This window comes from Macrotis lagotis, chromosome 8, assembly GCF_037893015.1.
Source record: "Macrotis lagotis isolate mMagLag1 chromosome 8, bilby.v1.9.chrom.fasta, whole genome shotgun sequence".
Classification (NCBI taxonomy): Eukaryota; Metazoa; Chordata; class Mammalia; order Peramelemorphia; family Peramelidae; genus Macrotis; species Macrotis lagotis.
The window spans coordinates 40774123-40800757 of NC_133665.1; the positions used below are offsets into that span (position 1 = coordinate 40774123).

At 33.9% G+C, this 26635-nt stretch overlaps 1 protein-coding gene across 2 annotated transcripts in view; it reads left to right on the top strand.

Moving 5' to 3' along the window:
• The window catches only part of COL15A1 (collagen type XV alpha 1 chain), a 274055-nt gene that overhangs the window by 218810 nt on the left and 28610 nt on the right, over window positions 1–26635 (top strand). For both annotated transcript variants that reach the window (XM_074196725.1, XM_074196724.1), the window contains 6 exons: window positions 10968–11036; window positions 11148–11189; window positions 21485–21530; window positions 24789–24878; window positions 25187–25236; window positions 25354–25455. In XM_074196725.1, coding sequence (XP_074052826.1) covers window positions 10968–11036; window positions 11148–11189; window positions 21485–21530; window positions 24789–24878; window positions 25187–25236; window positions 25354–25455 — 399 coding nt within the window. The remainder of the gene's footprint in view (window positions 1–10967; window positions 11037–11147; window positions 11190–21484; window positions 21531–24788; window positions 24879–25186; window positions 25237–25353; window positions 25456–26635) is intronic.

Sequence of the window (26635 nt, forward strand, 5' to 3'; positions counted from 1 at the left end):
TACTGGAGTGGTATGTCATTTACTTCTGCCACTTCTCTCATTTTACAGATGAAGAAACTGAGGCAAACAGGATTAAGTGACTTGAAAAGAAATGAATCCACTGGGCCTACACAGAATAGAGAAATTAATAGCTCCTTATTTCTTTGGAAAAGGTAGATGAAACAATGTTATCCAAAGGTAGAGACAGAAGAACTTTCTAAAAGCAAAGTCCTCTGCCTCACCTATCAGTTATAATTAAAGAAAAACCAACAATAACAACCAAAAATATCTAGAGTAGCTTCCCTGAACTTTCCATCAATGTGTATTTAATTTGCCTTATGAACTCTTCTGGTTGCTTAGATGTTTCAGTTTTTAGAGATTCTGAATAAAGATTAATTAACCTGGGTCTTGTTTCCATCACATAGCCAAAACAAATCAAGTGGCAGCTAGGAGGCACAGTGCACTTGGAGTCAGGAGAACCTAAGTTCAAATCCATCTCAGACATTTGATACTTACCATCTCTGTAACCTTGGGCAAGTCTTTTAACCCCATTACCTCACAAAAACCAAACCAAAAAAAAAAAAAACACAATCAAATGAACAACTTAAAAAATTCAGACCCTATAGGGTTTTTTTTAATCTTAGTATTTAATGAAATTCTACTCTGGGACTTTGTTGAGATATGGTGAATTCTAGGGGACAGAATAACCAGGTAAGTTGGCCATACAACTAATTTTCAGACATGAAGGAAGTTTCAACTTCTCTGTGACATTGTATACATACATGACTGAAATATTTTTAAATTCTTAGATGTGACACAAGACTAAAAGGGGAAATAATTATTAGCAAATCTGTTCCTGAATGTCATGTTTGTGCTTCTTATTTGAAAAATAATCATTCATTAGCCTGTGTTGCTAAGGAATGTCATTGTGTTAAAATGGAAAGAGGACTTGGAAAAAAAATTTTTTTCCCCACAATAGGTCAAAACTGGAGATAGGGAGGAGGTCTGAAGATCTGGGCACATCCATTGTTTCAGGAGGAAATCCCTAGTGATCCAAATAGCAGAATCCATAAATAAATGAAAAAAAAGTAAAGGCACTTACTATGGATATGAATACAAGAAGTGAGACAGACGCTGCCCTCAAAGAGTTTACATTTTACTAAGGACACACATTTAGAATAGAATAGCCAGAGAAGTAAGTTGGTTTATACTCTAGAGAATCACAAGAATAATTATTGGATCCATGGGGCAGTCAACTAATACACCTTTTTAAGAAGCAATTATCCGATCCATTTAATTACTGTGTTCAAAGCAATGTACCAAGGTGGGTGCTGGGCCAGGTGGGGCCAGGTGAGATAGCAGTATCAGGCAGATGGCAAAATGGACTGAGTAGACAGTCAGCATGTGCCCATGTACCAGTTATTCAAATAGCAGCCAGAAGATCTAGAGAGTCAGAGATGCTGAGAGGGAAGGCAGATGTTTTTAATGGTCAGAAGGAAGAAAATTACAAAATACTAGGAAGATCAAAATGAAGGTGGGGAACCAAGGAGAAATGTCTGAAGGTGAGTTGAAAAATCCTACTAGAAAAGTAAAAGTACACAGCATGCCAAAAAGGAATTAAAAGATAAAAGAGTTGTTATCAGACAGATGCTTTACCTAAAGATAAATTCCCTTGATGACTCAGGTCAATAGACCTTAAAAAAATCTTAAGGATACATGCAATATAGTGGGAAGTCAGCATCATGTCAGACTTATTCAGAACTGGAGACTAAAATGGCTGAATATAGTTTGTGCTTGAATTCCAGTCTTACCCATGAGATTCTAGATTTCATCATCTAACCCATTTCTCTCCTGTTCCATACTTCCATAAAGTAATACCAGGCTATATTACCACCATTATTCTGAAGTATTTTTTATTATTTATTCTTCTGTCCATCTGTAAGAACCAAAGCTGGAGATGGAACTGAAGGATAAAGTTATAGTTGGGATGTTCCTTATTTATTTTGCTTGGTACTGACTTAGATAACAGTGAATAGAACTGGAGGTCGAAAGAAACAACTCAAAGGCCATTAGACTCCACATCTAGGTAAAAGGAAAGGTTTTAATTATATAATCTCAGATTTAGAATAAGTGTCAAAAATCATCTAAACCAACTTTTAAATGAACTGAAATTCCTTTTCCAACATGTAGGAAAAGTGGTCATCCAAACACTCCTTGAAGACCTATATTGATGGAGAATTCAAATGTCTCCCCATAAAATTTAATTCCATTTTGGAAAAGCTCGAAGTTTATACCAGTGTCAAGCTGAACTTTGCCTTTTTAAAATTTCTCCCTAGTCTAATAATGCTGACATTTGAGACCAGGGAAAATCAAGCCAATCTTTAAAATGACTATCTTTTAAATTTAAATCCTTTAACATAATATAATGTTTCTTCTAAGTTTTGTCTTTTCCAATCTCAACATCCCCATTTCTGTCAACTGATCTTAGAATGGAATTTTGAGATCATTACCATTCTGGTCATCCTACTTTGGACCTGTCAGAAAGTCCCATCTTTCTGAGTTCAAATCTGGTCTCAGGCATTTACTGACTGTATGACCTTGAGCAACTCATTTAACCTCTGTTTGTCTCAGTTTCTTCATCTATAAAATGGAGAAAATAGTAGCAAGTACCTCCCATGGTTGTGGTAAGGATAAAATGAGGTAATTTTTGTAAATTGTTTAGCACAGTACCTGATACATATTTATATAGCAGACACTTTATAAATATTAGCCATTGTTTAGTTTTTGGATAGTACTGCATACTCCTACCATTCAAATACTTTTCTGATTTGATATGTAATTAGCTTGCATGCAACTGATTTAGAACCATTTATTATAATCTAGGTGTTTGCATTCAGTTACATTTGTTCCACAAATATTTTACAATTTTAAACATATCAATATATTTTATTTTACATTGCTTTCATTTCTGAAAAATTATTTCCCTACCCAGTAAGTTATGACTTGCAGCAAAAATAATAATAATAATAATAAAATTAACCTATACATCAACCAAGATTGACAATGTCTCTGGTGATATATCCAGGTACAACCCACAAATAAAGGTTTCCAGGTATTCTCCTATGAACTGGTGACCTGATTTCTTGTGTTCACCCAATTCCAAGTCAGAGGTTGTTGACTCTCAGTGATTCCCTAACTCCTCTTGATTCCTCTGTTTCTAGCTTGATCTTGATAATCCAATTCTCCCCCCCACCCAAATACTAATGCCTGCATTTGTTTACCCCAGACTGGTCATCTGATTCTAATGCCTAATTTCCCCTTGGGGTAGTTTTGCCAAATTACTATTTTTTTTATTCTTTTGCTAAAAATCATAGCTCACTCGTTTGGTTTTTGGCATTCTTTAGCTTGTATTGAATTCTTACCTAAATGCCTTAAGTCCTTCTAGATCATCAAAAAAGTGTCCTATTTGCTACCTGTCAGAACCTGGCAATGTATCAAGAGCCAGCTGGGAAATGTCCTTCTAGAGATCAGAGGTTGGTGCCAAGAGACCACCTGCAGAAATTTCATCAGTTCCAATTGCAATGCCTATTTGGCAGTTTATTCTCATTACTTCTGCCAGTTCCTTGGCCAGATTTCACTTCTTGGACCTTCCCCTTGGCTTTAGTGACTCAGAGAAATTCTCCACTTCTTGCTAGCTCTCCAATTTCCCAGCCCCTTTAGCCCTAGACAAGAGTTTGTCCACAGAAAGAACAAGATTGGCCTTCATTTATACCCTAATTTAGGTAGCTCTCTGCTGTCCTCTGCTGGTTCTGGTAAAAAAAATCACCAGTTCTTTGCCCTCCTGACTGCAGTCAAACCCTGTCCACCTGGGTTCCCTGAGGTTAGAACACTTCCATTCAGAGAATTACCTCCACCCAGGATGATATACACCATATGATAACAGCCCAGTCCAATTTGGAAGTCAGCTTCACTAAAGGTGAATTCCTTTCTTTTCTAAGTTACTGAAACATATTTGATAACTTTTGAGAAGACTTAGCAACCCAAACTATAAATTCTCGCCTCTAGTCCTATCATTAATATACCAGTGACAGCAAAAGAGTTATTTCCGTCCTCTATACCCCAGCTTCATCATTATTTTATTTTGTATACACATTTTTACTTTTGTACTTACTTTGTTTGTATTAAAACTCTTCTTGTTTGAATGTTAACTCCTTGAGGGCAGGACAGCCCCATCTTTGATTTATATCCGCAGTACCAAACACACAGTATCTGTCATGCAGGAGCCACAAATAAATGTTTGATTAATTGACTAGTTAGTATATAAAACAGAAAGTATCGCTGATTTCATAGATCCCAACCCAAAATGAGAATATTAATCAAAACAAGTTCCAAGATCCTTTATATTTCTAATATTCTCTGATTCTTCTTCAGGAAATTTTGTGCTAGAAAGAACTTAAGTAATGATGCAAAGAGTAAATCGATCATTTGATCCCACTTTGATCCAAATTGCTGACTGAAGGAGACTTCAATTGCTCCAGCAACATTAAACATTATGTAAGCTTTAGTGGTCTTCTAGAAAGAGTACTGAATGAATGTAGGAGGACATGGATTCAAATACCAGATCTCCTACTTATAACTTATATGACTAGGACAAGACAATTTTTTTGAGCCTCTTTTCTCATCTCTGAAATAAACTCTCAGATTCCTTCTAGCTCTAAATCTATGATCTTACATTAGGTTTTATTTTTAAATGCCTATTTTATTGGTCTGAAGTCATTTGTTCTTTCCTGCTTTCATAAAACAAATTCAGGGGCAGGAAAGGAGCTCAGAAATCATCTCATTTTACAGAGGAGGAAACAGAATTACAGAGCTTAAGTGACTTTATTCTAGACGATATGGCCAGAAAATAGCAGTCAGGTTATCAAACTTCACCAAGAGCTTTCCACTATCCTGCATTGCCTTTCATCTTAAATTTCCAACTAGGAAGTCATTGAAATGGTCATATAGCTTGCTAAGTATCTTCATTACCTAGTGTAGATATATTAACTGAACTCTTATTTTGAGTTCAAAAACTTGGTTGACATCTTTCATTATAGCTAGATAACTATTCAGCAAATTTTGAAGTTATATTTTAAAAACATTTCATATGGGGCAGCTAGGTGGTGCAGTGGATAGAGTACTCGCCCTGGAGTCAGGAGGACCTCAGTTCAAATCCAACCTCAGACACTTAAGAATTACCTAGCTGTTTGGCCTTAGGCAAGCCACTTAACCCCATTGCCTTGCTTTAAAAAAAAAACTTTAAAAAAAGAGAAAAAACTTCATAGATTATAATTCTTTAATAATAATTCACACTTTAAGGTTCTTAATGTATCTAATTTACTTGATAATAAACTCAATGATTAATATATCAAATGATCTCTGCCATGCTGACTTCCAACCTTTTTTTTCTTAAGTATCTTGAGAATGCTGGATCTAGTCAGGAAGAAATGGATTCAAATTCAACTTTAGACACGCATTAGCTGTGTGACCCTGGGTTAGTCATTTAACCCTGTTTTACTCAGTTTCCTTATTTGTGAAATGTGAATAGCAATAGTATCTATTCCTTAAGGTTTTTCCTCAAAATCAAATGAGATACTATTTGTATTTACCTATCACATAGTAAATACTATACAAATATTTATTTTTATAATAATTATTATTTTGAATAGATTATTGGCAATGGAATAGAGATGAAAGTAGGGGAGTAGACAGATGTGAATTCCTCTTTTGGACACATTAAGTGATCCTAGATTCTTTAATAAGAATTAATATTAATATGTTACATTATTTCATTTAGATATATCACATACAATTATGCAATAATAATATCTAATACGATGACATGTTATATAATTGTAATTTTAATATATGTTTATATGGATTACATTATCATATTCTGTGATAATATATTTTATGATATTTATTGTTATAGTACCATAATTATGTATTAATAATAATTCTATATTACATTAAAACAATTTTTACATTTTTATTTGTTGCTATTATTAAAGAATATAAGATCATTTAATATGTCCAAAGAGAAATTCACATCTGTCTCCCACCCATTCCCATCCCTATTACAACTGTGAGCATCCTGGTGAAGACCCTCATTAAACCCTATCTTAGCAATCATTTAGTCTCATTTTACAGATGAAACCCAGAGAAAGGAAGTGACTTTTTCAGTGCCACACCATTAGAGAGTAGAAGGACTAGGACTGAAACTCTGGACTTAAGATTCCAAGTCTAGTGTCCTTTCCATGGAAGCATGTCACCTCTGTAATAGTGCATCTTAGTTTAAGTCTTACATCTTCCATGCTAGATTGTAAGCTCGACAAAGGCTTCATTTTCTATGCATCTCTTTTTAGTGATTTTTCTAGTGCTTTGCACATTAAGTTGTTGTTGGATGAATGAATTAGAAACCCACTGAAGGGTTGGAAACAATTCCACAACTGGGTGGAGGATTAAGAATGATGTCAATTTACTTCTTAATTTTTCTAAACAGAATAAAGAAATCAATGAAGCCATTAAAAAGTACCCAAACTCTAATATGCTATAATGGATAGTATACTATAGGACTCAAGGAGTCATTATTTCAAATCCTGCCTCAGAGACTTAATAGGTGAGTAAGCCTGGTTAAATCACTTTACTTCTTTGGGTCTCAGTTTCTTCTTTTGTAAAATGAAGAGCATGGACATGATAGCTTCTAGGGTTCCTTGTCACACTAAATCTATGATCCTATGATTCTGTAATGAATTGAAATGGCAGCAAGCTAATTCTTGTGTTTATTCTATTCAATTTATATTATAATTAATAATCCTAGTGGTTTAGAATGGTTTTATATAGGTCTCATAATGTTAGCAGTTCTCTCTGGCAGAATTGTAGACAGATTTCTAAATGAGAAGCAAAATGTTTTGAAGGCGCTGATTTGTATTTCAAGGATTTCTGCTTAGGGATTCTTCCTCCCATTACTCCCTTACTCTTTGCTTCCCCTCCCCAACTAATATAAAGCTCAGTTTCTCCACAATTTGGTAGACAATATTTGAAAGTTTTTGTGACCAAAAAATATATCGCCCTATAGTCAATACAATTTTTGAATTTAATGACACTAGTCCTCATTAATCAATAATTAATAAATACTTGTTGACTTGACTTGGGTTGGTCTTCAGAAAAACAGGCAAGTAGTCCCTTAATGAGCCCATTGAAATCTTTCCAATTTCATATTCCTTGACTTGACTTGTTTGCATCCTGTTATCATTGCCTTCCAGAAGATAGAATCACCTCCGCAATATAATGAAGCATTAGAAAAGGACTCTCATGAAGTGGTACTGATTTGTAGTATTTTTTAAAAGTCCATTGTCCTTTAATTTCTGCCTGATCTTTTCTCAAAATTAGAAAATTTTTATTAGAATATTTATAAAGGGGTGGCTAGGTGGCATAGTGGATAAAACACTGGCCCTGGAGTCAGGAGTACTTGAGTTTCAAATCCAAGCTCAGACACTTAAGAATTACCTAGTTGTGTGGCCTTCAGCAAGCCACTTAACCCCATTTGCCTTGAAAAATCCTAAAAAAAAAAAAAAGAATATTTATAAAGAGAAAATTGGTGGAAGATCTATGTACTGTTTCAAGTGGCATACAATTGGAATTTTAATCCCTCAAAATATAATGTAATGTGGTATGTGATTCTGTATTAAGGGTGAGAAATTGACTGAATCTTCCATTGGAATATTTATGGATCCCCTGAAATTGAAATTTATTGGATCTTTCAATTTCTAGAACAAACTTAAATTTAGATGAAAATAACTGGAAAACAAAATATACTTATTAATTTCATATTAATTTCACTCCCCTGTGCTTAATGAGTAATATGTTCAATTCTTTCATTATAAATTATAATTATAAAATTATAATTATAAAAAGGCTCTCAAACAGTTAATTGACTTGCCCAAGGATATACAGGTAATTCCAGAACTGGAACTAGAACTCACATCTCCTGACTTTCTCACCACCCGACACTTCCTGCCTTATACTTCATTATTTAGTTATACTATTTATAAAGGGTTTGTTTATGTCTGGGAAGCAGCATAGGTAGGCTGCCCTTGCTCGGTATTGCTGTGGAAAGCCAAATATAGCTAGGTGGATAACTGGAAAGATGTTGAAGGAAATGTGTAAGTGTAAGTGTATACTTAATGTTGGAAACAATTCCACAATTGGGTGGAGGATTTGGGGGGGAGGAAGGAGGATGTGACTCATCTTTCTTCTCTCTGATTGATTACCCACCCCTTTGGATCAAATTATATACCTAGAGATTATGGTATGTTCCCCAGCAGCAGAGACAGGGATCCTAAATACTGGAAGGAATCCCTTCTTCCTGCCCTCTCCTATCTAGGCAACTAGGTGGGTGCAGTGGGTAGTAAAGACTTGGAATCAGAAAAACCCGAGTTTGAATTCAGACAAACACTATTTAAATGCTAACTATTCTTCTTCATACTGACCCTGGTAAGCACTAGCATTTGCTAGGCCAGCCTACTTCCCCAAGAAGAACCTTGATAGTAACTCCTTTCTGTTAGCTAAAGCCTATATCAATTTCTTAAGGTTAATTCATCTATTAAAAATATTTCTTTTGTAAATGAGATTAAATTTATTATATACATTTTTTAAATTATTTTCTTTTCCAGTGATCTTTAGATAAGAAATAACCAGTGGCAGACACTGGGCAGAAAAACAAAGCAAAACAAAATAAGACAAAACTCTCAGAAAATTCCCATGATTCCAAGATACTAAACAGTTTTCCAGGATTGGTAGTTCACTGCGGTTCTTTCCTCTTCCCAGTCCTTATTGTATACATGTGAAAACAGCCCACACACAACTCCAGAAAATTCCCATGATGCTGGGTCACTAGGCTATGTTTCCAAGAGCCCAAGGCCACTGTTGCTCAATCCCTTTTTCATCTTCTTTTCTTTCCTCCCTCTCCAGACACACCTACACTCTGGCCTGAAAGGTCCAGGTTTCCCCAGAAACCATTAGGTAAAAGTTCCATTGCCCTTTGGGGAATCCTACCCTAGAAATTCTCTTTTATCTCTGTAAAAAAATCTTTTTTCCCAAGATATAAGTTGCCTTAAAAATCCTCTTGCACAAAACTCCTTTTAAAATTGATGTTTATTTCCAAAACCAATCACTTAAAATATTAACTGAATTTCCCAGTATTTCTTTTTTCATTTGAGAATGAATCAATTTCCTTTAATCTTTTTTCATTTATTCTTCTCCCTGTAATCCTCCTGTGTAGTTATAAAAAAAAAGCAAAATAAATGTGAATCTTATCAGAACAATTTCTACCATACATATCAAGGAAACTAATAGATATCAATAATACTATATATATATTTGTCAAGAATTCCAAAATTTGAGGCAAATAAATGATTAGAAGGGAAATCTTAAGGAAAAAAATAATTTCTATAAATTTTATAACAAAATGAAAATTGATAAAAAAAAAAAAAACTCTGCACTAGCCATATTTTCAATCCTATTTAACAGGTCTTGATAAAGTTCCATCTATATTTTTAGTTATTTTTAAATATTTCTGTGAAATTTGTTGTACATAGTTTATGTTTCAAATGCCTGGTTTTTTTTCCCCAGAAATGAAAACCTCTAGGATTTATGAGTTTGTTCTGGGCAGATTTGTAACTCTTCACATTTAATTTGAAAATACACAGAACCTAAAATATTTCGGCTAGTCAGGTTTGGACTGTCCCAAGCCTAGCAATTTGAATAATCCCCCAAGGGAAATTCATTTCTTGATCATCCAATCATTCATTCAAAAAGCCTTCATTTATTCATTCATTTATTAATGTTAATTTTAAAAATTTTGAGTTCCAAATTCTCTTTCTTCCTCCAGCTCCTCCCTCACTCATTGAGAAGGCAAGTAATATGATACCTATTATATAGGTGAAGTTATACAAAACATTTTTCCATACTAGCCATTCAGAAAGCATTTATTAACAGATACAAATGTATTTTTAAAATCCCTGCCTTCAAGGAATTCACATTCTACAGGAGGAAAACAATATAGACACAGATAAATCATTGCAAACTATACAAAGTAAATACAAATATATTTCATATTTAGAGAAAGAGCACAAAACCTGAGAGGATCAGGAGAGGCCTCTTGAAGATAGGGGTATTTAAATCAAGTCTTGATTAAATGTTTTCTATTAAATTGAATTGAACTAAGGATTCCAAAAAAGCAGAAGTAAAGAGGGAGATCATCCAGACACTGAGGATAGGATAACCTGTGCAAAGGTATAGAAAGGGGAGACTGAATATCATTTAGTGGAACAAGAAATAGACTACTCAGCTAAGATGAGTGATGAACAGGAAATCAGTCTTCAAAGTAAGGTTGGAGACATGATGAAGGCTTTAAAAGTCATAGGGTGAGGATAGATGGTGAAGGCTTTAAATATCAGAAAGAAGAGTTTATATTCCATCTAACATGCTCAATAAATCAGTAAATATGGGTTCAAATGATTGGTTCAAATCTCATTTCTGTCACTTATCTTTGGCATATCTCTAAGTTTCAATTTCCTCATCTTAAAATGAGGGGAAATGAACTAAATGTCTATTGAGGTTTCTTTCAGTTCTAAGTCTACAATTCTATGATCCTCTCTTAGAGAAAACAGGGAGCCTTTGATACTTCTTGAGCAAAGGAATGCCATAGCCAGATTTGAGCTTTAGGATTGTTGATTTTTCAGCTGTGTGAAAAAGGAGAGATTGGAGACAAAAAGCAATTCAAAAGTTATTGCAATAGTTCGGAGACAATTCCTCAGCTCTCCTAAAACTGTAGGCTAAGCCTGATCATGACCTTCTTTAGCTTGTTGTTTTTCTTTTTTATAGAAATTCTCCCTCCCTTCCCAGAGGTTTTAGAATAATCAACTTCCTTTTCTTTTATTTCTTAGGGCCCACCTGGTTTGCCTGGTCCTCCAGGGCCTCCTGGACCACCTGGTGCTGTGGTTAACATTAAAGGAGTAAGTACACCCATATTACTTGACTTCTCCATTGACTTTTATTAAAGAAGAAAATACATTGTATATTTAAATGTATTTTATTGAATTATCTTTCCTTTTAATCTGAAACAGATGGTTTTCCCAATTTCTCCCAGACCTCACTGCAAAACACCAGTAAGTTGACTTGCTTTGTTTAACCACAACAATGACCATGAATGAATTCATCCCCCTCCCCCAATGCAGAAATGGCATAATCCAGGCTTAAAGCTTAGTCTTCTTATGTTTTATTTTACTGTCTTTTTTTGATTTGGAGTCTACCTCAAAAATGTTTTGCATCCAGTATGTATCCTTAAGTAGCAAGAAGATTTTAAAATAATATAAAATGGTATTTATGCATATATAATTTTATATATGTGCAAGTACTGCCAAAAAGAAGGTTTTAAAACCAACACACAAATCTTTGCAGATATATTTTACATGAGGATCTTTAAAGCAAAATTTCACAGTTCATTGTACTGTCTCATTTTACTTTCTATCATAAAGAAGCCAAATAAAAAGATTAGGGAGGATGAGCACAAATTTGGAGCATTTTCCCTATTAAATTAAAAAAAATCTTGGCTATTTGGTTCTATCTCATTGCTTTAAATTCATAAATATCTATAATCCAGTTAAATAGTAAAGATTGTCTATATATCAAACAGCAATGTGCTTGTTGGTTTTACAGACTAGTTAGTGATATAAATAAGTGACCTTGTCACAGACATATACTTCATAAAATTCCAAGAAATTTAAGAAAGGACCTAGGCTTGTGTCCATTGTAAGCACTCAATACTTCAATACAAAGATCTGTCATTTCTTCAATGTGGAATTATATACCGCCAAGGGTTGTATTTAATAAATGGAAGGAATTCTTTTCCATTATAGGCCAGAGTTGTGTCATGCAAATTATATGAAATGAAACAAGGGTCATACTCCATAGAGCATGTGACAGTTTAGGCCTGTATGGTTCAGTACTAAAGGATTTGTGCTTGGCAATGACTGAAATAATCCCCTAATTGGCCACTATGCTGGAAGAGATGACAGTTGATCTTAGAAAGTAAGTGATTTAAGACTATCTCCCCTCCCCTCCCCTCCCCTCCCCTCCTCTCCTCTCCTCAACTCTCCTCTCCTCTATTTTCTTGGGTTTGTTTGAGGTGAAGAAATGAAGGTTTTCACAGTAGATATCTGGGGGCTCCTCAAATACATGCCCTTGCTTTCTGATCAGAGTTACATAGATACTCTTACCAAATTATTCTTGAAATTGAATCTCCACAAGGTATATTGCTTTATCAAAGCACGAGTCTTTCAGTGAGGGAGCTAAATAGCACAGTGGATAGCATGCCAGACCTAAAGTCTGGAAGACTCATATTAATGAGTTCAAATCTGGAAGACTCATCTTAATGAGATTATACTAGTGGTGTGTTCCTGGGCAATTCACTTAATCCTATTTGCCTCAGTGTCCTCATCTGTGAAATGAACTGGAGAAGGAAATAACAAACCATTCCAGTATATTTACCAAAGAAAACCCCAACAGGAGTCACAAAGTGTCAGCCTCAACTGAAATGATTGAACAAGTCCTTCAGTGCCAAGCCATACAAATTTCATACATAAATTTTAGACCATGCCTTAGCAAGACAGTGAGTTGATTAAGTTACAGTTTTATTTAGGGCAAAGCTGGAAATTTGGGTACCTCCATGCTTGCCTGATCCTAGCTTTCCTTAATACTACTATTCTCTGCTAAATCTAGAGGTCACTCTTAGGATAGCATGTTGTAATAATGGAAAGCATACTGATCTGAGAATCAGGAGTCCTCCCAGTTATATGATCTTGAGCAAATCACTTTTATCTCTTTCTTCCTGTTTTCACAATTATAAAATGAAGATAACATTATTTGTTGTTGAAATCAAGTTTTAAGATTGATGATTGTGAAGGCTTGTCATGGTAGAAAGGGAAGATCATCATACATACCAGGATCCAGATTTCTTTCTTTTCTCCCTCCCCCAGAGGATGGGAATGAATAAGAAGCTTGAAATCTAGTAAACATTTGAAGTTCTACTTAAGGAGATTCCCTGAAATTAGAGATGAGGGTCAGGAAGTGGAAAAGAGATATTATGGGAAAACTGAAGTGTTTAACATGGCTAGAAATTGCATTTGATGTCATCAGTACAGATTGGGCTTGAGAGGTAAGAGATGGGATTTGTGAATTGCAACATGAACTTTTCTTACCCTAAAATAGATCCAAACTCAGATGGTTAGAATTCAGGCTTCTTATAAAAGAAAAGTTTACCCATGTTCATTTTTTTGGCTCTTCTCTAGAGGAGAAAAATATAGCCAATTTGATTCTTTTTTTCCCCTAAGATCAAGAAGAATATAGTTCAGTGGTATCAAACTCAAAAAGAAACTCCAAAATGGTACTTGGACTAAGCAAATTAATAACATTTACATTGTATTTTTATTTATTTTGTTAATTATTTCTCAATTAATTTTAATCTGGTTCATCATCCTAGGGAGTTTTGCATCACTCAGGACATGAGTCAGACACCTCTGGTGAAGCTGATTTTCACTGCATAGAACAGCAGAATCTCAGAATGGAAAGGATAAAATATATATATATATATATATATATATATATATATTTATATACAGATTATTATATGACTATCCTAAAGAACTAAAAGACAAGATAACCTTATATAGAGAAATTTATTATCTTTCCAGAATGCTATTCAGGATGGAACAAAAGATATCCCAAAGCTTGGTATTTCTGCATTGTCCATTTTTGCAGTTCAAGTGAGCATGTCATACTGCCAGAAGAAATGCTAGAATGCATTGACGAGGATTATGAAGACTTTAAAAAAACAGACAGAAGTCTTTAGGCACATAGGTGGTATTTTATCTTTACTACCCCTTGAAGACCAAGTACTTCAGAACACAAAGGCAGATTTGGGAAGGGAACAGTTGGTTAAGAGGATTCTATCTGAGAACAGATTTTGTATTTCTGGACTATGGCTTAAAATATAAAATGATAGGTTCTTAGGCAGGGATGGAGTACATCTAACAAGTGTTGGATAAAAAAAGTAGTTATTTGTAGTTTTGAAAATCAAATTGAAACTAAAAATGAAGAGGGAGAGAGGAAACTTTCTGTGTAATCACCCATCATACAAAGAAGCAACAATATAAGGAAATTAACACTACTGCCCAGAAATGTAGAGGAAATAGCATCTAAATGCTATTTGCTCAAGATCATATAACTGGGAGGACTCCTGATTCTCAGATCAGTATGCTTTCTATTATTACATTGCTATAGCTATAGCTATGTAAAATTGATAAGCAATAATTTTTAATGCACAAGCTTAGATAATATAACAAACTAGAGGGTCTAGCAAACAAATTTAATTTCATAGATATTACTAAGACCTAACTAGGTATAGGATCTATGTCTGCAATTTGGCTCAGATAGGTATATCTTTTTCAATAGAGTATGTGGGGCAAGGGTGAGGAAGATAAGAAATGACATTGTATTTTAAGAATATAAATTCACATAAGAAAATTTAGAAATTAGAGGGGACAAGGGTTAGTATGGTAGAAAGCATTTGGGTGAAAACCAAAGAAGGTTGAACCCAATGCTATAATTGTCATCAGAATGTATTATAGATCACTTGGTCTGAAATGAGACAAGAAGAATTTGAGAAATAGACCACAATCTTAAAAATAGAGTGATGATTGAGGACTCAAATTATTAGAATTCTCTTTTGATCAAAATCATAGCAACTAATGATTTCTTGGTTTGCCTTAAAAATGAATTATCCTTCAAAATGTGGAGAAAGAAATGGAAAACCTATTATTCTGGATTGATTCTCACTAGCAAGCAAAACCTGTCTGCTAGGGTGGAGATGATTAGAACCTTGAAAGAAAGTGACCATTTCATCTTAGAATTTGTGGGGATTTGAGGGAAAAGCCAGGAATAGTCATGTATTCTATATTTTGAGAGAACAGATTTCAAAGGATACTGAGAAAGGTTAGAGAAGAGTCTGAGCAAAAATTCTACATGGAAGTTGGCTCTCAAGAAAAAAAGTTTTGAAGACATTTGGCACAGAAAGGGGTAATGGGCTAAGGAGACTGGTGTTTGTAGATGTTTCCACTGAATTTTGCCTATCAGATCACTTTTGAGTGTTCTATTCTGTTCTGGATACTATATTTTGGGAAGGACATTGATAATAAATGAATGTATATACAGAGTCAAATAGCAAATGTAGTTTAAAATAAAAATACCATATGACAACTGGTTAAAGGAACCAAGGATATTAGCCTAGATAAAAAAGAAGACAGGGATGAAATGATAGCTATATTTAAAAGCATACTATGCAGAAGAGAGATGAGATTTGAATTCTTTGGTGCCAGAGGGCAGAACTAGGAACAGTGATGGAAGTTGCAAAGTGAAAGATTTCAGCTCAGTGTAAAGAGAAATTTCCTATCAACCAGAGTCACCCATATATTATAATTGACTGCTTAGGGCACTAGTGGATTTCCCTTACTCCAGTTTTTTCAGAGGAATATTATGAAGGAATACCCAGTTATGTACTGGATATGTCTGTATATGTGTATTCATGTATTGGGTATGTGTATATGTGTATGTATGTATATGTACTAGATATATGTAAATATCTTCATGTACATATATCTTGAATGTGCACAAAATACATGGAGAAGAAAATGGCAAATCATTCTAGTATTTTTACCAAGAAACCCCAAAAGGAGTCATGAAGAGTCAGATATTACTAAAAAATCAATAACATAAAAATATTAGACATGTAAATATAGATACATATGTGTATATCTAGGTATATATAAATATTCCTATATATAAATATCATGTATACATAAATATGCTTGGTATGCCTAGATGAAATATACCTATATAAATATTCTAAATATATTAAATATATTATACACATAAATATAATAATATCCATATTTAAATTACAGAAATATATTTTATTTGGCTATCTATAAATAAATGTATTAGATATATAAATATACTAGAGATAGAGATAAATATATTGAATACATACAAGATTTATGTGAGATAAATATATATAATTGTCACATATATGGGATATATAAATGATTGAAGATAAATATGAATATACACATTCATATCAGTAAATATGTAAGTATATCTAGCATATTATGGAGTGGATATTTGTTCACATTAATCTTTACTAAATGGTCTCTGAAAACTTTGATTATTTTGATTTTCCTAGGATAGATATAAGCAAACAGACTTCTGACATCTCTGGAAATTTTTAGCTGATATTTCAGAACATCTGTATTTCTTTATCACCAGGACATATCTATCAAAGACAATGTCAAGATGTTATAAACAACTAAATGTCAATCATCATTCAGTTATTTAGATATATGTGTGTGTGTGTGTGTGTGTGTGTGTATGTATGTATGTATGTATATATATATACTGCCCTAGGAAATAAAATAAGAAAAAGAAATAGTGAATCAGAGATAGGAAATAAAAGTTGCAAGGTGACTGACCTACCTTCATGAAACAAATCAAAACTCATATTTAAATGAGTTCTATCACTTTGAGTTATTCACCCCAGAAGATTCTCATACCCATTCCAGTAAAGATGGGGTGGGAAGAAAAAGTGCTTATAGAATGCCAGGCAATGTGATGAGTGCTTTACAAATATCATTTTATTTGATCTTTGTAGCACCCCTGCAAGATAGATGATGTTATTTTCTCCATTTACTGTTGAAGCAGCTGAGACAAGTAGAGGTTAGGTGACTTTTCTAAGGTCACATAGCTATTATGTGTCTGAAGTAGAATTTGAAGTCGGGGTCTTCCTGGCTGCAGGTCCAGTGTTCTATCTATTGTACCACCTAAATACCAAGTGATATTGCTATTGGTTAGAACTTTCTCAGAAATATTGGAAAATCTGTCATATCTCTTTGATTGCTTAATAAATGTTTATTGATCTATTATTGATTGATTGATATCCTCCAATTATTTGAATTTTTTGAATTTTTAAATGCTCAAAAGAAAGAGCTAAATCGAATGAAATTGTTGATAGATTTACCACTTAAGGTCAGATGGATGCTATTAATAAATGAGAGAAAGCAGAAACACATCTAATTTGCTTTTACCTTTTCCTATCTGGAAGAATGATCTTTATAGTTTAAAAGCCCAATCGGGGCAGCTAGATGGTACAGTGGATAGAGCACCGACCTTGGAGTCAAGAAGACCTAAATTCAAATCTGGCCTCAGACACTTAATAATTACCTAACTGTATGATACTGGGCAAGTCACTTAATCCCATTGCCTTGCAAAAACAAAGCAAAACAAAAAGTCCAATGAAGGATAGTGATAAAGAAATGGAAATTAAAGTTTAGTGAAAAAAATAGTAAGAGAATACCTCTTTGTGCTAAATAAATTCCAGTCATTTGTCCTAGAAGAATCACACAGTGAAAAAATATGAAGATGTGATTAATGAAGCAGTGTCAGTGATTTAATGAGAAAATATTGAGAATGAGAAAGGTGGCAGGAGATTGCAAGTGGTCAAGGGTTTGTCCTGATTTTCAAAAATGAGAAAGACAAATGCTTTAAATTATATAAAATGAGGCCAGGAAATTTTTATCCTGATGGCAAGAAGGCAAGACAATAATCATCTATTCCATTCCTCCTCCTACAATGTTTCTAAGAATCTGAGAGAGGTCTAAGTTTCAGAGTTTAATGCAATTAACCTAATCTAGATATTAACTGCCTGGGGGCATGTTGGAGTTGAAAAGAAAAATGAAGCACAATTCATGTGGTTATCTTCAGTCCTAGGAAGACTAGGAAGAGTTGTGGACTATATATGGAGACACATAATCTGCATTCAGGAGCAGAGAAAAAAAAGATTGAATTTATTCACACTGACCCAAGAAGAGGGAATACTAGGGACCTTGCTATTAAGGTGGGGAGTGAGATGAGCTAAAATTATATTAAATGGGAAATTTTATTTTATTTTTTTATAGCTCTAGAGAGCATTGAACCCAAAAGGTAGAAGTTAAAAGGAGGTAGATATCAGTAAGTATATTTGGAGCATAGGGGAGAAACAATTATTTATCTCAAATATTTGCATTTCTTTTCTTTTTTGAAGGGAAAGGAGTTAAGTGACTTGTCCAGGGTGTCTAAGCCCAGATATCTAGGACCTTGCTCTACCCACTATATTACCTAGTTCCCCTGATATTTGTCTTTTTACTGTAGCCAAGTGACTATATTCTGTGTTCCAAGTGTAGATTGATCTCCCTTCTAAACAGAAGGTGAAGAGACTTAAAGAACATCTCTTCATAGTCCAGATAGAGACCAATGAGAAGTGTTCCTAAATAAAACAGAAGCTAGATTTCAATGAAAAAGAAAAACAAAATAAAACAAAAACCCCCACAAGATCTAAGATGGAGAAGGGAAAATGTGATCAAACCTTATTAGGATGTTGCAAAGTAGAATATTGTACACAGAGGAAAAAAAAACTTAAAAATGACTAAATTTCTTTCTGAAGTGTATGCTTACACATCTGTGTGTGTATGTGTGTTGTCTGCATTGGTTATATGTGTCCACATGAGTCTATTTAGGTGGATCCTGCAGGGAAGTGTAAATTGATATCTCTTTCATTCATTTTTCCAAGGGACACTTTTATTCCTGTCAGGAAGGGGAGCAGAAGATCAAGAATATAAGGTTGACGAATCTGCTTTCCTCAGAAAGGGAGTCCTGAGATAGAATTATCTACTTCCTAAATATTATTAGTCTAAGTAAAAACAATTTTTGGTTCAAACAGGGCTTTTCATCATTATCCCTCAACAGGAAAGGAGTTTCCCCAAGTTATACAAAGGTCATACACAGGGAATAGTAAATAAACCTATGAGAACATAGTCAACACTACACAGACTAAATTATCTCTCCCACTGAAAGTGAGGTATCTCAGCTTAACTAGGAAAAAGTTCCAGATCCTACCCAAGGGGAAATTCCCTGTAGCTCTAGTGAGATAGTGTGGAGTCAAAGATATGACCAAGATACAGCTTCTCTGTATAACTTCTTCGCAATCTTTTTATCCCTTCCAAGGCTTCTCCCTGAAGAAAATCTGGTTCTATATAACTTACAATGAAGCTTTTTACCCAGTAGGAGAAACTATACTTAGCAGGAAATAGGACCTTTGATTTAAGGCAAGTCACAGATTTGAGAAGTATGAACTCTGTCAGTTGAGAAATGAACTAGTCTTGACCATCAGGGAGTCTGGTAGAGAGACTTCATAGAGATAAAAGAATAAAGATAACATGAAAAGGAAAATGACATTGAGATCTTTTAGAATTAGAGTTCTGAGTTGCTTGGACCACATATATGTCCTACATTTGTGCATCTCTACTTATGCATTAGTACTAGAGTAACGGTATACTATTTGTGTGCCCAATATTCTTACATATGCTTTATGTGAAAGGGTAGAGGGTATATCTCAGGTTAATGGGGAAAGTGTTTCTTTAATATTATTGGTAGGATATCATCTTAGTAGAATCTCTGCTTTAATCTATCTGTGTCTGTTGACACAGGCTAAGTATAGTGATGGGTGCTCATGAATGATATTTTTAGGAATGTAGGCTCACAGAGTAACTTGAACATAGGCTAGTCATCTCCTTGGGATCTAATTTGTAAAAATAAACTAAAAGCAGTCCTTCAGGGACTGCTACACTGGCAATGCTATAGAAGCAACAATGCAGCGGATATAGTAGAGGACAAGGTGACCTTTCACGTCTCTTCTACCTCAGGGATTCTACAATTCTGTGATTCTATGATTTTTTTTAATATATATCTTTGATAAAGTGTCTTTCCTTCTATCTCTTATATATGTATTTTTTATAATCTAAATTCATTAGATTAGATGTTTAGTACTTATATTTGTTAGATACCTCTTCCCTTTCTCTCTTAATTGTGGTCATTTCTGCTTCTACTGTCATTTTTTTTCTGAGAACTTCCTATATCTCCCTTATACCAGTTTTCCTTTTAGACTCTTAGGCTATGGAAGCATTCCTATTATTTTTCTAAAGTTAAAAAAAGAAAACAAAATCTTAAGTCCAGGGCATGTGTATATCTTTGCCCCATGATCTCTTTTTGACTACCACAAATTGTAGGGTAATATGGTAACTTTTCCCCCATGGTTTCCATTGTTTCTACCTCATCAACCACATTCTCCTAGTTGGTATGGAATAGGGTTAGAGAAGATCTTCCCTTTCCTGCTTCCATTGCTTTCTTCTATACAGAGGAATCAAAAAGGATTTGGCTTAATTTTGTTTTGACTGACAAAGATGATGAAAGTAAGTCTGGGATAGTGAGGACAACTCTGAGTTTAAACTATGCAGTCCAAACCTGACAGGGAGTTGAATATAGTCAATAGGATTCTTATGGAAGAGGGTAACTGGGAGGAAATATGATAATGAATTTTGATATAATATACAATATACCTACTTATATATGCATTTTGTGATTGTGCAAATATCATTCTAATTTTTCCTTCAGGAGTCATACAAAAGAAACAAATTTCATTAAATTACCTATTAATAAAAAGACAAAGGTAAAATGTTTCTTGAAAAGTTAGCATTGTTCTATGTAAATGCTAATTAATTCAGAAAAGTCTCATCTTAGAAACTCAATGCAGTCTAGGAATGATACAAGATTTATTACAATGAGAGAATGAGAATTTGATGGAGATTTAAAATATAACTCAGAAAGGAAGAAAAGAAATTTGTCTCATATCATTGTCATTTCTGGATGTATTCCCACTCCTCAGGCTGGTTGCTTTCCATTGAGCCAGAACCAATCCATAGTGTATAGTATAAGTTACTCTGCTACCTACCAAAGGCTCAGTCAAGAAGATATGTTATAGCTATTTTCAAATGTCTCTCTATGTCAAAATGAAGAAGACACTGTGAAAAAAATTTGGTGAATAATTCTTGAAGACTGGCCGAACTCTCAGTTAAACCAGTCCATTTTAAGAAGAAAAGTATAGTGACTAGATATGATTTTTTTTAAAAAGATCTATTATCTAAAAATTTCCAGTTTCCCCCTTTACTCAGTCCTTTGAGCAATAAGCCTGGATGCCACAGGAAGCCAGATTGCATGAAATGTGTTTCTTACTTAGAGCTTTATGTGTGATAAGAGACTGCAGGCAGAAGTGAGTCCCTGAGGATTCATCTAACACAATAACCCAAACTATGAGACTGGCTGTACATATGAGTGACATTTAGTTTGATATGAATGAAGTTTTAAATGCTTTCTTAAGTGAATCTAATCTACTCCCATACATGAGGTCAAATGTACAAAAATACTATGCTCAGTAAAGATCTATCTTCAATGTAAAGTGCTTCCTTCTTCTCTTTCTCTTTAGGTCAATCCTACTCATCCTGGGAATCAGGAACTAATAACATTCCATGGTACTCACTTTTTTATTTATTTTATATTTATTTTGTATTTTTTGGCCTTTAATAACCAAGAGAAAAAGTATTTCCGTTTGTCCAATGCATCTAAAAGGAATTCAGAGAATGACTACACATTTCATGGATCTCCTGGGGGGAAACCACATAACATTTTCAAGCTATTATAACACATTCCTCTTTTTTTTTTTTTGCAAAACACAACTCAAGCTCTACCTTCAACCTTTCCTAGTTGCCATCAACTGCGAGTGCTCTTGTTCCCAAATTATTTTTTATTGATTTACCTTTCATTTATATATATTGTATGTGTATAGATTTGTATATATTATATACATATATATTCTATATACATTTATTCCACATATACATTGTATTTTCTTGTCATCTCTCCTGTCAAAATATAAATTCCTTGAGAGGAAACATTGCCTTATTCTTTATATTTGTGTCCCCAAGGTTAGTAGCTAATATATTTTATGTTTTTTCCAAGGATAGATTTAAATTCAGGTCCTCTTGATTTCAAGGCTTAAGTGCTCTATCTCCTGTGCCACCTAATCAGTGTAATGGATAACAACAGTCTTGAAGTCAGGAGGACCTGAGTTCAAATCTGGATTCAGACACTTGATGCCTACAAATGGTGTGACTTTGAGCAAGTCACTTAACCCTAAATGCTCACAACCCAGGTCATCTCCAACCATCCTGATACATAGAGGGCCACTGGACCCAGATGACTGGAGGAGAAGTGAGGCTGATGACTTAGCCAGCACCCCCTCACTCAAATCTAATTCACTTGTTTGATCTTATAATCTTCTTTGAGAATGAAGGACAAACAACATCCCCAAGGTTTAGCACAATGATAAACAGTAGGTGTTTAATAAATTGTTGATTTCCTTATAAAAATATTGTTCATAGAGGACCCAATGAGAAAGTTGCTATATGGGAAGTAATATAATACACACACACACACACACACACACACACACACACACAGAAAACAAAGCACATAATAACAGGGTCAAAAGGGACAAAACTTAAATTAATGGTCTTATTCAGTTTTCTGTTACAGTGGGCTGAATTGCTGGCATCTACAGTTTATTTCACAATAGAACTGATTTTCCAAGTTCATTTCTTTGTCTTAGTTTACTGGTAGGCACCTTCATAATCAGGATGAATCTTCAAAGTATTACCCGATGGATTGCAATCAACATTCTTTTTTATTCTTCAAAATCATAATGAATCAATCAATTAACAAGCATTCTTTAACTAGGTTCGAGGCACTTATAATATAAAGAGAAAAATGAAACACCTTTCCATTAAAGAACTTACATTATAGGAGAGGTGGTAACATATATACACTGAAGTTTATATATTTATCTATTTGTGTCTGGGCAGCTAGGTGACACAGTGGATAGACTGATGGACCTGAAATTCACCTGGCCTCACACACTTGCTAACTTTTTAACCCTGGGCAAATCATTTAACCCTGCTTGTCTCAGTTAATACAAATTGAGTAAATTTACTCAATTACCAGTAAAATGAGCTGGAGAAAGAAATGAAAAACCACCTATTTGGGGTGAATGAAGAGTTGGACACAAATGGGAACAACTGAATAACAATATTGTGTGTGTATGCGATAAGAGAAATTGGAACTAACAGGTGTTGCAATCAAGAAAAGTCTTCTGAATTGAAGGAATTGCCATCAATTGATATATATGATGGAATACCATTGTTCTATAAGAAATCACAAGGGACAGGACTTCAGAAAAGCCTGGAGAGACTTAAATGAACTGATGTTGAGTGAATGAGCAGAACCAGAAGAACATTATGCACACTTACAACACTGGCTGATGATCAACTATGATAGACTTGTTCATTTCAGCAATACAATAATCAAAGACAATTCTCAAAGACTTGTGATACAAAATACCATCTATATCCAGAGAGGGAAATGTAAAGTTTAAATATAGACCAAAGTTTATTATCTTCAATTTTTAAAAGTGGTCTTAAGTATTTTGTCATTATTTTCTCTCTAATGTTTGTTTTTTCTTCTGTTTGGATTTGATTCTTCTTTCACAACTTGATTAATATGGATCTATGTTTAGCATAAGTACACATCTCTATTAGATTGCTTTCTGTCAGGAAGAAGCAGAGAGAGAGAGAGAAGGGAGGGAGGGACAAAAATGAAAAAAAACTTATAAAAATGATTGGTAAAATTACTGTTGCATGTTGTTGGAAAAACAAAGAAATAAAAAGAAAAGCCTTCCATAGGAAGTGGTTATAGAGCTGAGGTTTGAAGGAAGTCAAGGATTTTAGGAAGCAGAGGTGAGAAAGGAAGGAGTATATATTAGGTATGGAGGACAGTCTTTGAAAAAAGCACAAAAGTGGGAGATAATGAGAAATGAAAATATGCCAGCAACAAATATTAAGGAAAATAAACTAGTGCTTGTCATGGAACTGCTGTTAAAAGAATTAAAATAACACAATGGATAATGCCCATTTACTTAGTGGATGGCAATACCTAGGTATACAAAACAGAATGAACTCTTAAGTTTAAGTTTATCTTGAGATGAGTGTAGTCAACCAACCTGTCAACATTTTTAAATGGTTGAATATTTTCAAAAACACAATTCAAAAGCTCAAACTCTGTGATACAGATATATATATGTAAATGCATATACACATACATATGTGTAAGTATGTAGGTGAATATATATATAAATATGCCATGTTTTTCTTTTCATTCTTATATATTGATATCTTTTGTTTTCATATCATCTAAATTTCCAAATATATTCTTTCCCCACCCTTTTCACAGCCTAGCACACTATCCCTTATAAAAAAAAAATTTAAATGAAGAGAAAGGGGGTAAGTTCAAGAGAACTTATCAATATTAGCAATAAAATCATAAAATACATATATGTAATATTTTATACCTATAATCCCTCCCCCCCCTCCCCATTATAAAGAAGGCAGGACAGAGAATTTCCTTATCTGGGCAGGAGATAGAGGAGGGAGAAGGATAATCTTGGTCATTATATTATTGTTCTTCAGTTTTTCTTTTTTCTTTTCATTTATATTGTTATAGCCATTGTTTATATTGATTTCTTGGCTCAACCTCTGAATGTCAGAGTAATAATCTATGACATTCATGTAACCCCATTTTTTAGCCTTCTCTCAGTCAATGGGCACCAGCTTATGATACCTTATGATATCATTTAATTAAGGAATTAAAGTTATTTTCTGTATGTTTTTCAATGCCAGGTGTTAAAGGAGAAAAAGGTTCCTGGGGCCTACCTGGGCAACCAGGCCCAAAGGGTGAAAAAGGAGATGAAGGTGAACCAGGACCACCAGGTATTTTAAATGTTATCCTAGACTATATTACTTTCCTCTTTTGTTTTGAGAAGTGCAACAGAACTGGGCCTGAAATTGTAACAATTAACCCTTAATATCAAGGCTGACATTATGTTCTAATGATATACAACTAAAACATTTATCTACTGGAAGATTCTTTTTGTATTTCTAAACACTAAATAGAAATAAGATTACTAATAATTTATACTAATTATATATGATAGTATATAATAATATATACAATTAGCAATTATATTATTAATAATAAATACTAAAATAGAAATTATTTTTTTAATGCTTTCTTTCAGGTCCCCCAATTCCTGTTACATACTTGAAACACTTTATGGACAGAATGAAGGTACTTATTTCTTCAGTTAATCTTTGCTCTCTGCCTTTACTTAAGGGTTAGTAGGCTTATGAGATTTGACTCATTTTGTTCTTTATCCTTAAATTTCTCAATGATGTTTTCTTTGAGGGTGAATCTGGAAACAAAGGGATCAAAGGTGAAAAGGGAGATTCCAGTGGTGGATTTTTTATGCCTGGACCACCTGGACTGCCAGGAAGTCCTGGACAAGTGGTAAGTAATATCCCTTTGAGATCATATTTCCCTGATGAAGTCACTTTTCTCATTGGAAATGATATCTAGCATTATCAATAATTAGAAATTAGGTCAATACTTCAATGAAGTCATAAGCTATTCAGTGTAAAATATTTTCTCCATCTGTGTCTTCCATAGAGAATTTGCCAAATGTCCTAAAGACTTCTTTTATAAAACAGAATTATAGAATAATAAATTTAGAGCTGGAAGGGATCTTAGAAATTGTCCCCTCATTTATAGATGGTTATATGACTTCAACTCTTCCTAAGTTCAAATCCAGTCTCAGACACCTTATTAGCCATGTGACCCTTGGTAAGTCATTTAACCTGATTTGTCTCTATTGCCTCATCTGTAAAATGAGCTGAAGAAAGAAATGGCAAACCATTCCAGTATCTTTATCAAGAAAACTGCAAATGGGGTCATGAAGAGTCAAATACAACTGAAAAACAATTGAAGAGCACCGAATAGCATATATATATATATATATATATATATATATATATATATATATGTATATGACTTGTCTAAGTTCATACAGATAATAATTTGTAATTCAGCTTTCAAACCTAGATCCTCTAACTCTAAATTCAATGCTCTAGTCACTGTTTTATGGACCCACTGCATGGATCCCTTGGTTTCATTACATGACCAGTTTACCTCTTTTTCTGACCATACATATCTTCAATAATATATTTTAGGTTACTTCCAGCATATAAGCCAAGACTTGATAATGTGGCATGACTCTTTTATACCCAATATACATTTCTCCATTGCCTTTTGTGTGCCCTGAAAGTTTTCTTCTGAAACTGTGATGTTCCATGACCCTCAACAATATAGCATAATCCTGAGCATAATGATAATTAAAAAAGGGTAACTGGTTTAGGGAAAACTCATTAGAACCCTTGATCAGAATGCTATATAATAAATGAAAGCAAAATCCCTTAACCCGAAGGAAGTGAATTAGAATTTTAAATATTATAATGTAATGTCAGCCTTAGTTGTAGAAACAGTAGAAGTAGGAGGCTCAATACCATGAAAGGAGCTACTCCATAGTGATAGAATCTCTAGTTAAATTGAACATCTAGATACAAAACATGAATCATTTTCCCAGAAGGAACTAGAATAAATAACTGTCAAACTGAAACCAGATAGCAAAGTC